This window comes from Passer montanus, unplaced genomic scaffold (genome assembly GCF_014805655.1).
Source record: "Passer montanus isolate IOZ18808 unplaced genomic scaffold, ASM1480565v1 scaffold69, whole genome shotgun sequence".
NCBI lineage: Eukaryota > Metazoa > Chordata > Aves > Passeriformes > Passeridae > Passer > Passer montanus.
The window spans coordinates 232,121-247,001 of record NW_024372036.1 but is presented as its reverse complement, the minus strand read 5'-3'; the positions used below and the strand labels follow the sequence as shown (position 1 = coordinate 247,001).

The following is a 14,881-nucleotide window of genomic DNA, read 5'->3' as shown; positions in this document are numbered from 1 at the left end:
TGTGATTCCATGATTCTACCTTAAATGATTTAATGGTTTTCAATAGTTTAGATCCTATTCATCTACAGGAAGATGTGTTTGCTTCTGAAGCACAGAGCAGTTTTTGTTATATTCCCAATGATCTATTCCTCAAATATAAATTCCCAATGAGCCCATAGTCCTGTTCCCCTCGTGCATACCAGTCTGTCCTGAAATGTCATGACCATTTTTTGCATCTGAAATAATGATTGCTTTATAGACAAAATAATACAAAGCAAGAAAGAAATGTTCCAGCTATGACCTTTCTGTGTCAAACCCTTTGCCTAGAGAAGATCAGAATCTTCTAAGTGACTAATTAAATCAGAAGTGAATCTGTCCAAAGCAATAAATGCTGAAAAAGTATGATGAGAAAGCCTGCTGTCAGCTACAATATTTCAATTACTGATAGTACAGTCTAGGAGAGTCAAATCCCATCTCTAAAAATCTGCTTCTTGATCCTGTAACATTATCCACAAATGGATTTCCATGTGCCTTTTAGCCCTTCCTTGTATAAATGGCAAACTTTAGATCAGTTTAGACATCAGAAATGTAACTGCAGAAAGTACAAACAGCAGAGCTGGGAGAACTGATCAGCTCCAGATGACTGTGCCAGGAGCACTGGGATGAGCTCCTTCCAGGCTGGAGTCCAGCTCACTTCCAGCACCACACAGCCAGGGCTTTTATTCTCAACATCTCCTTTTCCATCTCCGTTCCTGTCCTTCCTCACCACCAAAGAGAGAGTGGGCAAATCTTCTGCTGGAGTCCTAAGGCAGAATCACAGAATTATTTAGGCTGGAAAAGACCTCCAAGATCATCAAGTCCAACTTTTGACTGATGCCCACCTTGTCCTCAGCCCAGAGCTCTGAGTGCCACCTCCAGGGGACACCTCCAGGGATGGGCACTCCAAACCTCCCTGGGCAGCCCCTGCCAATGCTGACAACTCTTTCAGTGAACAAATTCCTCCTGATGTCCAACCTGAACTTCCCCTGGAGCAGCTTGAGGCTGTTTCTTCTTGTTCTGTCACTTGTTCCCTGGGAAACAGACAACACTTAAAAGGGATAAGGGAGAAAAGACCAAAAATTTATCTCAGAAATACAATGATGGCAACTAAAATGTTGTCATGTGTAGTCATCCATGCATGTACAGATGTTCAATTATCCAAAATATTTAGCAATCTGTAGTTTCCCTGCAGGAGACTCTGTTGGCTTGTGCTGAGCAAGTGCAATTGATCACAAAGAGCATGTGCTGCTGCAGGGGATGCAGGACATAAACTTGCTGCAATTAATACAGGACAAGAATGTGGCTGAAAGATGGGAAAAGGGCTGGACAGGACACAGTTTGCATCCTTAATTGCCTGAGTGGTCTTTTCCAGTGTCTGAATTGCTAAAAAATAAATTGCTGTGAGCCTGACTGATGGTACCTGAAAAAATAATGCTGATATAAATCAGAACATCAAAGAATTTGCAAATTGTGAGGTAAAGTCTGAAATACTCATGATTTCTGTAGCCATTTCTTGCTTGGATTAACCGTTCACTGACTTTTCTCAAATTTTTATTTGAAAAGGGGGTTCTGCACATTCTGTATTTAGGAATCAGTAACTCACTACTGCAATGGAGTTCCAACTCAGGTGCAATCCAATCACATGTCAGTCTGGCATTACCTATATTTGAAATTGGACAAGACATATTCTTCTTTATAGGAGGGACCAAGTAATTTCTAAGGGCTAAAGATCTGGTTTTTGTCAGTGCTAGCCAAAAAATTTCAACCAAGGTATTTTTCCTGAAAATTTAGGTAGTTAATACAGATAATGAAGAGAAATATTTATATTTGAACATTGCATTTCACTGATTTAAGTCCTATTTCTTATGATTATTTATTTATTAGTGGGGTTTTAAAGTCAGATGGCATCCCCTGCCCAGCCTACAGCCAGGGGCTTCTTGTTGCCTTCCTGGCAGGAGATATAAGTGGTACATCTGTGGATACAGCCTGGCAAGACATCCTGGTGCTAAGGTGCATGTTGTCCTTAGAGCAGAAATGTTTCCACATAAATTCATTTTTTCTTTTTAAAATTTTTTATTGAAGCATTCTACAATACTGATTTTTTCCCCCCTCCCTGGGAAAGCTTTAATATTCCATTGTTTTTCTTCCTTTTAATTTTCTTTTCCCCATGATGAGCTTGATATTTGATTTTCCAAGCCAGAAGAACAGCTCACAAGTTCCCCAATGCTACTCCAGGCCCCATCTCTGCTACCTGAACATTCAGAAACGAGGGGGTTTGTGGTTCCAGATCCCTTTCACCCACACAAAATTGTCTGTAACACTGTGATATGTACTTAAGTGCTTCTCTGAACATACTGCCTCAGCTCCAAGAGCTGTACCTGTGATTTTCCATCCTTTAGTGTCAGCTCCTCATAAAATATCATCCCGTGTTCTCTCCTTGTCTTTGCCTGAGCCAAGTGACATTGCACTGAAGTTATTGTCATGTGCTGTAAAGCTGGAGGCACATCTATCTTAGGAATGTGCCTTGATTATTTAGAAAATGGGAAAAAAAAAAAAAGATTTTTGGTTTTTCAGACCTGATTCATTCCTTGCTTAACAAGGTTCTTGATTGCCTGGCATTGCTCTGTCTTAGGAGTTGCAGTGAAATGGGGAGCACAGTGAGAGCAACTGGACAAACAGCTGAAACTCAGGAATAAACACAGAGAGATTTGCTTTAACTCTCAGTTTGCTTTCAAGGTACAGAATTAAAGAAATTCAGAGTAGTACCACCTGATGTGTGGACAGGAACTGAATTCAAGATGTTTATACCTGGTACATGAGGTAAGTCTGGCTCCCAGATGTTGAGTGTTTAAGGGGTGAGAGGGAGTAAGCCTTCAAAGCAGGATGTGTGGACAGGAACTGAATTCAAGATGTTTATACCTGGTGTTTGAGGTGTGTAACTCTGGCTCCCAGATGTTGAGTGTTTAAGGGGTGAGAGGGAGTAAGTGCTCTGAAGGATGAACAGGGACTGAACCAGCAGTTTTAAATTGCCTTTTTCTCAAAGTCAGGCTGGGGGAGCCAGGTAGAACAGGCAGAAGAGGAAAATTCCCAGGGGAGAACCAGCAAAATTCCCAGCAGAGCATCTTTGTTTCTGTTGCCAGCAGTTATCACCTCCCTGCAAAAGGAAAAAACCCAGAGCACCTTTTCCCCTAATCCAAAAGCCTACCTGAGAGGACAGCCAAGCTCTGCTGCCTTGGAAACAAAGGGACAAGAAAGGTTTATCCAGAATGGGCCCTGCAATGGCCAGGATCACTCTTATTTCTGTTCTCATCCTCTGGGCAGCCACACGGCAGGGAAGGGGAGATGAAATTACAGGTGAGTGATGCAAACCTGCCCACAGGACAGCTCAGTTTGGATGTTGCATAGATATTTCTCTGAAATAAACCAGCCAAAGTGGCCACTCTCCAGAGAACTGGCAATGTCCCAGTGATCATTTAAGAATCCTCTGTTGATAATTGAACAGAGAAAATCTAACCAAGCAAAAACGCAACCTTTGTCTCCAACCTTTCATCCCCAGGCAAAAATCCTTTTCATTTCCTTTGTGCCAGAAATGAACAAGGAGAATTTCTGCTTTGTCTTCAGTATTGTGCAAATTTTTATGAAAATTGTCTTTAAAAAAAGATTTAGCAGGAAATGTGCCTGGCAAATTCCTGGGGATGGATAAGGTGAAGCTGTAGAAGACATGCTTAAATTTCATCTGTGGTATGGGCTGTAATTTTGAAAAACCTTAATCCAACTGTAACTGCTAAATGAACCCCTAATTTATTCTAATTTCTGGTTTGATTCATTTAAATGAGAAAATATTATGATTTTTGACTGCTCTTCATTGCTTTTCTTTACTTATGTGGTTTTGTGAGTCTCAGTTAAATATAAACCATATTTCTTAGAACCTTGTAGACTTTTCTGTTACTCTGTCAAAGCCACAGCTGAAAAGATGTTTACAGAGATTGGGGCCAATAGAACTCCCATCCCAGAGCCATTTAAAGTAAATGGTGTTGACTTTAAAATTTGGAATTTGTAGAAAAATCGAGCCCACAATCCTTTTTTCATTCATGTTTTGGAGAGTTTGCATTTCAAAACTGAGCTTGAATCTGCTCTCCATGAACCCAATCCAACAGTTTATTTTTAAGGTTATGCCAAGACAAGAAAGGGGCTTGTCTTTCAGTCTGACTGCTCTCCAGTGAGAAAAGATTTTGCAGATCCCAGCTCACTGAGGCTCCTTTGGCACCTGACTGGTGAAGTTTGCAGAAATTGCAGCTCTGTCTGTGGCATAAATGCTATGAAGCATTTTATATTGCTGTTTTTTGGTCATGCCCTCAGTTCTGATCTGGGTTTAACCTTGAGCTCCAAGGAGCCTGTTCCTGTGCAGCCTTTGCTCCCAGGCTTTCCTCTCAGTGTTTGTTCCTATTAATAAAGGACTTGTTTTAATTGTTTATGCTCTTTACATTAAAAAAAAAAAATTGATCTTGTCCCTGATGGTGCTGAAAGCTGGTGGTTTCTGAGACAAAATCTAAGATCCAGAAGTGACAGTGGTGACATATCCATACTAATGGCAGGTGACTGCCTTCTGCTGTGCCATTGATGCAGCTTTGAGTCACTGAAAACAACAGCCAGTGCATTTTAATTCCATTTGACTGTGCCATAATCCCATAGATGGGAGTAATGAGAACAGAAAGCCAATTTGCTAAAGAGCCCAAATTGATCCAAGCCACATTGCTCAGCAGCAAACTGCTGTCAGCAAAATAATTGAACTCTGTGAGTGTCAGAGCTTGTTTTGAACGGTCTGGAAGTGATGGATGGGGCAGAGGTTGGTGGTGCTGCACCTTTCCCTGACACCTTCAGTCCAACTTCTGGCACTGAGGGCATCTTTTTGTACCACCACAGCCTCATCTCAGAGCTTCTCTTTAGGCTTTGGCAGCCTCATTCTATACCTAGTGTGTATGTATATATATATATATATATATATATATATGTACGTAGTATCAGTGTTTAAGTATGAAATATGACTTCATATCTGCTCTGACAGCTGTAGCTTCCAATTATAAACTGTGTCTAATTCTACACCATCTTATTCTCAGTTTCATACCTGTATTTATGTTGCACATTGCTGCAGAGACTAAGCCAGCTCAGCTGACACCGGAATTTTTAGCTTTCTAGTGCTGCAGCCTCAGCTCTGCACGGACAGCACGAATCCTCAGTGCCCTTCTTACTCAGTTTTTCCCTTCCAGTCCCTGCTTTGCTCTTGCCAGGCTTTACATGAGCTCTGGAGGAAAGGAGGGATCATGGGGATGAGGAACAAGGCTGAGGTCTTGCTTCTCACCTGCCCTACTCCCCTCAAACCTGATTTTGTACTATAACAGTCTGATTCCTTAATGTAGGCGTTTCTCTTTCTTATTTTCATAGAACAATATTTGTCCTGCTCCTTGTCAGAACAGATGTTTGTGCACTTTCTCCAGGGAAAGACTATAACCAAAATTATTTAGGTATTAATTCTGTTCCACTCTGGTTATTTAGCCATTCAGGTTGCAAACAATTTTTTTAAAAAATTCTGAAAACAAATAAAAAAGCTGGAGCAATACTTTTTTTTCCCTCACACCTACATGCCTAGGAGCATTTGCAGAGAAAGGTATTCTTGGAGCAGTCTTAACACATGGCAAGGGAATGCTTTCCAAAATGCAGTGACAGCTGCCTGCTTCTTGTCAGGCACTTGTGCCTCATGTGAGGTGCTAATGGATCAAACACAGTGAATAAAAAACAGCCCTTGAGCTCTGATTCCTGCTCCAGAACCCACATTTTCTTTCTTTCCCATTCTCCCAGAGAGCTATCCTAAAGTTACAGGATAACTGATTTCTGTGCCTCACTTCTTCATTTCCACCTGCACAGCCGTGTCCTGCTCAGAACTCCATCCCAGCCTTTGGGCTCTTCTCCTGGCTCTGGGTTTGAGCTGGGTGTCCTCTGTCCCTCCTGAGCACCTCCTTGTACTCCCTCTTTAGGGACACAGAGCAGCCTGGTGCCTCTCAGGGGTGTGGAGACCTCTGGGCTGTCCCCAGAGCCCCAGGGAGCAGACTCAGAGGTGTCCTGCTGGAGGCTGGCCGGGAGGGAGAAGCAGGGAGTGGGGTTCCCACTCTCGGTGTTTTCCTGCTGACCTGCTCCGAGCAGCAGCACCGAGCCCCTGCAGCCTGCTGGGAGCTCTCTGGCTCTCACTGGCACTGCCTGGAGCACAGCCCAGCATCAGCTCTGCCTTTGGCTGCAGGAGGAAGGCACAGATGAGTGAGGCAGGGCAGGGCTGGGCTTCCAGAGGCCATTTCTGGACACCAAGTCTATTCCGTGTTTTCTTCTGGACCATCCCTGCACTGCAAATGGATCCTCCTCTCCAAAGCTGTTTTCCTAGTCCTGCTCCAATTGCACAAATGGCTTTTGTTTAGCTGTGATAACTCCTAAAAGCCTATTTTTTTTTCCTTTTTGAATTGTTTTTGACACGTTTCATGTTTTCAGGCAGGAGATAAGTTGTACAAATAAGATTAGCTGTAAATGTTTTTACTGTATGCCTGTTGTGTGTATTGTGCTAGCTTCAGTCTGTCTGTTGGCTGACCCCGCTGCCCTCAGAAAAAAAGAAAACAGTCCTGCTCTATTTGAATCTCTGCAGCTAATTCATATTTATCCTTATTAAAGTTTCTTCTGCTTTGGCTAGAGGATGATACAGGCATTTGAATTCCATCCGATCTGTTTCCCAAGTGGGACACAGGGTGACTCAGCCCCTCTGGCTTCTATAACATCTCATTAGGAGCCAGCCTGATGTCTGGGACACGACTGTAGGTTGCTTACTGCTAATTCTTAAACTCCATCTGCTTTTGTTGCTGTTGTTGGGGTTCCTCTCTGTTGTTTGGTGTTGTTTTTTTCCCCCTATCCCTGCTGAAGTATTTCAAGAAGTATTTTTAAGAAAAGCACCTAACAAATTCACTCCTCATCAGAAATGGTTTCAGAACTCTGGAGGCTGAGTCCCATCCCCAGACCTGTGTGAAATGATGCACTTAGTGACCTTATCACTGACTTTGTTTGTACCCAAAGTCAGTGAAGCACTGCAGGTTTCCAGTGGCTGATCAACAAGGTCTGCCACAAATGCAGAGAGGCAGTGCAGGATCTCCAGGAATACCTTTTGTGTCAGATACCTGGAAGTGCTTCCCAGTGATGTATGAGTACCCAGTTTTAGCCCAGGGTGATGTCTGAAGGATGTCTTATTCCAGACATCCACTGTGACTCATCTGCCCATGAGTTCCTCACCCTTTGTTCCCTTTATAGTCAGTGGGGTGTGATGAAGGCTTTGGCAGCAGGAGGCTGGAGTGGGCTTTTAAACTACTTGGATGACTCTGCCCTGGAAGTGCCTATTGTGCTCTACTGTTCATTTATATTAGCATATGTACATTTCTTTAATATTAACTTGAGTTAAATTGCCCTTTTTCTGCCTCATACCTGAAGGCACCAAGAGCTCTTTGAATTTTCCGCCAATCTTCATCCTTTCATGACCAAAGTGAAGCCTATGACAAGCAGTCACCATCAATTCTTTCTTGTGTCTGTTTTTTGAAGCGATGTTCTTCCCAGTGTCAGCTTTCCTGGAAATCATTCATCTGTGTTGGTTCTGCTTTCTTATAACACTGTTTTCTACTGGGTACTGCAGGGAACTTCTGCTCTGGGGTGGTATTGGAGTTCTGGATGCTGAGAGTTTTAGATTTTCTGTACAGACAGACTCTGACTCCCAGGGGAGCACTGTGTTTGACCTGAGGCTGTGGAAAAGACTTCCAAAACTGATTGATAGCACTGGGATTATGTGTGTGTAATTGGTTAGAAGTGTGTGATATCAAAGGTGGAAAACTTAAAGTTTGGGATTTTAGAATATAGTAATAAATATGAAGCAAGATGGAGGTTTTAGGGCGAAGGCAGGTTGTTCTTTACCTTCTTCTTCCTTCTTCTTCTTTCTTCTTCATGGGTTTGGGTGGTGTTTTGTAATTGGACAAAAAAGTCTGCATTGAGGGCTTCGAGTGATCCGTTATTGGGTTAAAAGGGAAAATAATCTAAGTGTCATCTCTTAATTGGATAGTTTAGCCTTAAAAGACCTTGTAAGAAGAGATTGTTAACCATTTTTTGCCTTGCTAATGAAATGCTGCAGAACTCACTGCTGTGAGGCAGTAAATGAATACCTGAGTGTGAACATGAACTATCATCTCAAGTGCCTTCAATCCCAACCTTGACAGAGGTAGAAAAAAGAAGCCAAATTCCATCAGGGTGACAAGTTATTGCTGATCCTTTTCTTCCCTGTTTCTGTTTCCTAGAAAAAGGCCTCTCTTCGCTAGGGTACCATCTGTGCAACTACACCCTGACCAAAAGTGTGTTTAAAATGGTTGCCTACCAGAAGTCCTATGAGAAGAAGACATCCTGTGGAGGGTGGATCCCCTGGATGGTGTGTCCCCAGACACACCACAGAACAGAGTTTCACAGTGTTGAAGTCCCTGAAACCATCACTGTCACAGACTGCTGTGAAGGATATGAGCAAGTTGGACTCTACTGCTCTCTAGGTAAGTTTTAGTCAGTTTAAGAGAGGAAATAAATGCTTCTTATGGAAGAAGATTCACTTCAGCTGAGATGTGTAAAGGCTTAATTCAGTTCTGGGCCATAGGTTGCTATTCACTGAAATAAATGAGTGTAAAATCATGTACAGTAAACTTTGTCCAACATGGCAAGGAGTAGACATAGCAGATTAAAGCTCCTGATTCTTTCTCTTTGCCATCTCTAGTCACAAATTCACTAAATTGCTTGAGGAAGGCATCTGCTTGTTAGCCCTCCAAGGGCTTATTACCTGTCCAGATTCAGGCCAGTATCCCTGGCCAAGAGCAATAATTCCCTGTCTGGTGCAGGGTCTGCTCTGAGCCTGCCTGCATTTACACCAGGAGCTTTCTCCTCAAAAGTAATTCAGGATGCACTTGGGATAACATCTCCTTTGATGTGGAGCAGGGTCTGTTCCCAGAGTGCAAACCCAATTTTGGTTCAATTTTAAAACAGCCTGTGACCTCAGGGCAACTTGATACCAGATTCTTTCCAACCAAAACTAGACTGGGATCCATTTTCTTAGGACTTCCTTGGATACCTGTAACTGTGTGGGAGGTCTGAGAACTGGTGAACTTTTTGGTGGACGTGACTTAACATCTGAGTGTTAATAAAACTCTGCTCAGGAAGACTCAACCACCTCTGTCTCCAGATGGAAGCTTTTCCCCTTTCCACGTCAGGGTTACCAGCTGTCAATCAGAAATTCCCAGTTTTATCAGAAGGCCTAGATGGAGGGGATTCCTTGGGGAAAAGGAACTTTATTTTTCCAATGGATAAATTTAGATGTTTTTAAGCTGAGCAGGCATCTTGAGTTATCTAAACCAGCACTGAACTGTTCTGTCATCCAGAAAAGTTCTGCAGGACGTAATTTTGTCTCCTATTTTCAGTATGACATTGCATTTTCCCTATTTCCACTTTTCTGTATGGACCTGGCCATTTACATAACCTCACACAGGAACAGCAGATTGAAAGGAAAGGTCCTGTTGCAGCCCTGGCCCTTGTTTTTAGTCATAAGACTTGGGTGACTCAGATCTGTGGGAATGTCCCCAAACCTGCTCCTGCAGTGGATCATGTACCGTGGCACGAGGGGGGATGAGCCATATGTCCTGTCATGGGATCTGTCAAGAACAATGTGCTCATCCCACATTTAAGTTGCTTCAGAGCATTGAAAAAAGAACTTCCAAACATTTTTTTTTTCCCCCCCAGGTGTTTTCTCCACAGTCACAGGTAGAATATTGTGTTTATCAGGATTTTAACAGAAGGGTTGGAATACAAAAATGGTTGATATGTTTTATTTGTTCCCAAAAATATTTGCTAGAGAAGATAAATTAAATAACAATTCCTAATTTGCTGTATCCTGCTATTGTTTGGCTGTTGTGGAGTCCCAGCAAAGCAGAATTTGAGCTGCAGATTACTGTGTGCCCAAGCAGATTTGTCAGACAGGCAAAGGACCTGCTGCTGATCATCTCTATTTTCCAAGCATCAGTTCCACGCTGGGGAAAATCTCCAGTAGATCTAATTATGGTTGAAAAGTTACTTCAGTGAAGTCTTTTGGATATACAGACATGTGCATACATGTGTGCCTGTAAGTATCAAATGGCAAGACTGAGAGGCGATCAGAGAAAATGGCTTTTTAATTCTGTAGCACAAGGAAAGAGCTGTGCCAGCTAAATGTGGAAATGCCACCATGATTGTCACTGTTTGCACAAGAAATTCAGGTGTTTCTGAACCTCTGAAAGTCAAGACCATCTTCTTGTGTGGAAAAAAAAAGCATCCTGGTAACGCTTGAAATATTTCTTCCCCAGTATAATTCTGTCTCATAAAAGCATCTCTAGGGATATTTTAGGCTTGAGAGCTGTTGATGATTCTGTTTCATCCAACATGAACAAATCTGTGAATCGCTTGTAAAGCTTAGCTGCAGAATTTCCACCCTGCCCTTGCCATGTTGTTGATGGGCACTCTGGGCAAGTTTGTCCATGAAATACTGTGGTCACCCTGACACTTTTTCCTATAAAAGTTAACTTGGGAATATTTAAAACCATTTAAGGATTTATATGGCTTCTAGGTGATTTCCATGTTTACATTATTCCGGTATCTTTGCTTTTCAGGGCATTAGTCATAAATTCTGTGAATGGTAATGCGCTGTCTAGACACAGTCTTAAATAAATGATGAGAAGAGAAACTGGAACTGCAGAAATTACTGCACAGCACGCTGCTGAACTACTCTGATTTTCTTCTTGACGTTATCCATGCTGGTGTGCTCTCCATCCTGCCAGGGGGGGAAAGGTCTCCATGACCTTTCCTGGCCACTCCTCACCTTCTTTTCCTAGAAAGAAATATTTACCCCTGCCTGGGACATGGCAGGCCCTGCCTTTATTATTTCTTTACTCTAGACCACTGGTCAAGTTGCTCTGGTAGTTCTCACTAGTTGTGTGGCTGTCCATCAGGATTGTGTTACAGGTGCACACACAAATGACTTTGACATTTTTTAAATAACAGCTGGAAAGTTAAATATCCTAAAGTTAGGAAGTGCTTGAATGAATTCTTAAGGTAGAATTAAATAAAACAACCTTTGTTTTCTCTCTTTTTGCCCATGCATGCAGGTGAACTCTTTTCATTACCTGACCCAGCTCTGCAGTGCCCCAGGGACCACATTTCCCAGTGCCCAGGGATGCTGGAGCCCCTCTGAGGAGCTCCCCAGAGTGTGCCATCCTGACCTCCACATTCAGAGCTCTGCTCAGCCTCTCACTGAGTAGAGAATTATTTATCACCTCTGAAGGTGAATCCTGGGGGATTCACAGGCAGCAATTTGTCTTCACAAAGGCTGTGGAAAGCGAGGGAGCTTCTGTGTTGTTCACAGATGGGCAACTGAGCTGCAAAGAAACTGAGATCAAACCACTCTGGGGTGGTTTCAGATGTGCTTTCAGACAACTTGGGTGCAGTTTTAATTTTTTTCATGAATTTATTCTGATTTTCATGGTGCTTAGTGCTGCTTTGAACAACTTGTATGGTTGGGGCACAGGGCTGCAGGTTGGGCTCATGGGCCTGTGAAACCCTGAAGGTTGTTTCACCAAACAAAACTTCTCCCAGCATCTTGTCTTTTAGGTAGAGATAGGATCCAGCTCTCCAGGCTCGTTTCCAGCTGCCTGAATGGATGCTGTGGTTATTTCTCCTGGTGGCTGGCTTGCTGCCCACTTTCCAGCACAAGATGAAACCAGAGAGCTCCTTATCTGCCATCTAACCCTGCCTGATCCCCAGCTAGGGAGGGAAAGAGTGCATCAGCACATGATGAAGGCTGGTTTTTAAGCACACACATACAAAAATACCTTAAAATAAGAAGGCTTAAGACAACTTTAATTGTGGAGTTTCTCGAGAGCACTTGATTTGCAATGTTAAAGTCAGGCTTTAAGTATGCCCTGTGTGTACAATTTCTGAAGGTTTTCAGAAAAACAAAGTAAAAAATAAAGCTCATTGTAGGTGTCCAAGCAGCTCCTCAGCAGGGCTGGGACTTCCAGAGCTGGCATGCAGATGTTCCCATGCTGGCTGTAACCACAGTAGCAGCAGCTGGCCACAGCTGTCCCAGGAAAGCCAGGGGACAGTGGTGTCACACATGGGCAGCACTGCAGCATCAGCCTGGGGTGGGAAGGTGCCAGAATGTCCTGTGGGACTGCACCCAGAAGCAGGTGGCTCTGGCTGCCCTGCAGTTTGTGTCCCTTGTGTGTCCCCAGCAGAAATGGGGTTGTTGGCATCCCTGCCTGTTCTCCGTGGTGTCTGCTGATGGGAATCCTGTCTGGGAATTGCCTTGTCCCTTTTTGAGCCCTCTAAAGCTGTCTGTCTCCACATCCCCTGTGCTGACAAATTGCAGAAGTTCCCTCCTGTTTGGGTAAAGAAGTGAGTTCTTTCACTCATGTTATTATTGTGGGCTCTGGTGAAAACCAGCTCTGACTTCACCTTGCCCCCTGCCTTTGGGATTTTGTAAAGCTTGACCACATCCCCCTCAGCCTTCTCCCCTCCAAGGAACAGCCAGGATGGGTGTTAAATATTTGATCCCAATTTGATTAATTGGGATCAGCACAAATCCCAATTAAACCCCAGGCAATCAGGATGGAAAACATCCACCTGAGCAAGTAAAGCCTAGCAATGCTCAGAGACCCCAAACCCAGGGCTGTGTGATGCAAACTGCCAGCCTGCCTTGGGAACAGACTTTCCCAGGGGCTTCCTCTGTAATTTCATCGATTTGTCTCCACCTTCTGATACCTGAGACAAATGCAGGGTGCTGGTCCCTGGCTCCACCACACCCTCTGGAAGAAACCATCCCTTCCAGATGGAAGGAGGGAGGGGAAGGGGGTTATGGCTGAGCTAATGTTGTCCCTCAGCATCAATCTCCTGGGAGATGTCCCATCCTGCAGCCACAGCAGATCCAGCAGCTGTCCAGAGGCAGGCTGGCAAGTGACCTTTGGTTGCTAAGCTGCAGTTCTGCTTCCATACATTTATGTAAATAACGGAGGAGAAAAGCCTGTACTTCATCCAAATGACACAGGAGTTGGCTGGCTTGCTCCTCACTGCTTGCCTGGTCGGTGACTGTCCCCAGCATGATTGAAGGGGAGAGCATAAATTGAATTTCCAAAGTGCATCTGGTACAATTAGGCAGAAATGTGAAGTGAATCCATCTCTGTTTCCGTTGATCTGAAAAAGATGACCTTTTGATTTCAGATAAATGGCTGCTGTGGCACCCAGCCAGGATTCAATAGTGTTTTCTGAGATTGCATGGGACTCATTAAACCATTTACACTGCAGTTAAACACACACACACAAAAGAGACACAGGTGGGAAAAAGAACTGCTTTGAACCTCAAACCTGCTTGAACTGCACTTGAATCTCAGAGCTGGAGGAATTTCCATGCCTGGGTCCAGCTGCCTGGTTTGAACAGTACAGAGCACTGGTGAACATGGAATTTTCTAACACAAGGAAATCCCTTGGTGCTCATGTTTGTGCAAAATCCAGTGTGAGAGGCTGCTTAGCTCCCTGCACAGGAGGCTGAGAAGGAGCAATCACTTGAGGCTGGGAATGTGTGTGAGACTCAGCTAAGGGCAAACAAGGCTGTTTCACAGCTGAATGTGGCTTTGAAAATCAAGGGGGATATTTCTGGGAAAAGGACCTGTTATGGGGAACCACCTGTGGAGTGCCAGCCCCAGAGAGAGAGGACAACCTGGAACGTGCATGTGGCAGCAAAATATGTAGATTCAATTTAAATCTTGGTTAATCAAGATAATTTCCCTGGCTAAGAAGCTTAGCTGAGGCCAAAAGTGCTAGATTCAATATCCCCTCCTGCTTCTCAGAAACCTCTCATTTACTCTCATCCAGAGCCTTGGGATAACAGAAATTGTAAACCCACAGAACTGACTGTTCAGAATAGATTTATAGTTTGCTGTGGACCTTTCACTTGCTATGGGCTTTATTACGTCAAATGTGGTTTTCCTGCACCACAACTGTTTCTCTTGCAGTAATCAGGTTCATTTTCCTCCTGGCTGACTTCAATTGCTCAGTAAAGGATGAAAGAACTGGAGGTGCAAAACAAATGGAAAAGAGATTTCTTTCAGGTTGCTTAGAAAAACCAGAGCTGAGCATTACTTGGAGCTGTGTTTGAGATTGTGGGTAAAGAAGTGAGTTTGTAGGGCTTGGAAATATTTTCTCCTTTCCTCCCTAGGAGAGATTTTGTGCTGGCTCTGACCCAGAACCACTGTCTACCCTTGGCTTGTGAAGCAGCAACCTCCTGCCTCAGCTGCCCTCTCTGCAGGGCTCTCTGGCATGGGCCACCAACCTCCTGGAGTGGCCAGCTGGAACAGAATTACTGTAACTGAGGTTAAATCTGTGCCACAAAATGTTAAATGAAAGTTCTCAACTTCTATCTCACACAGTACCTGTTTTCTTTGATCATTATACATTATTTGGATTAGTCACAGGTGATATCAGGCACATTTTCTGTTTCTCAGTGCTTCAGTATCTCCACATTTAGAAACTTACCTATGAGCCCATCCATCCATAATTATTAATGGAAAGTTAGAAACTCAAAATTTCTATAACAGAAATGGCATGGATAAGAGAAAGATCTGAGAATATTTATACCCTTGAAACGAAATAATGATATTTTAGGCTGCTGTTTTCTTCCCATTAAAAACTCAGAACAGACACGCTTCTCAAATGAGGAGGAGGTGTTTAGTATAAA

General features: G+C 43.5%; 1 protein-coding gene across 1 annotated transcript in view; it reads left to right on the top strand.

Moving 5' to 3' along the window:
• The first annotated feature begins 8,509 nt into the window (after window positions 1-8,509).
• Window positions 8,510-14,881, top strand: part of UMODL1 (uromodulin like 1) — a 42,906-nt gene continuing 36,534 nt past the window's right edge. The window contains exon 1 of the mRNA XM_039729325.1: window positions 8,510-8,627. Within this exon, the coding sequence (XP_039585259.1) occupies window positions 8,510-8,627 (118 nt within the window). The remainder of the gene's footprint in view (window positions 8,628-14,881) is intronic.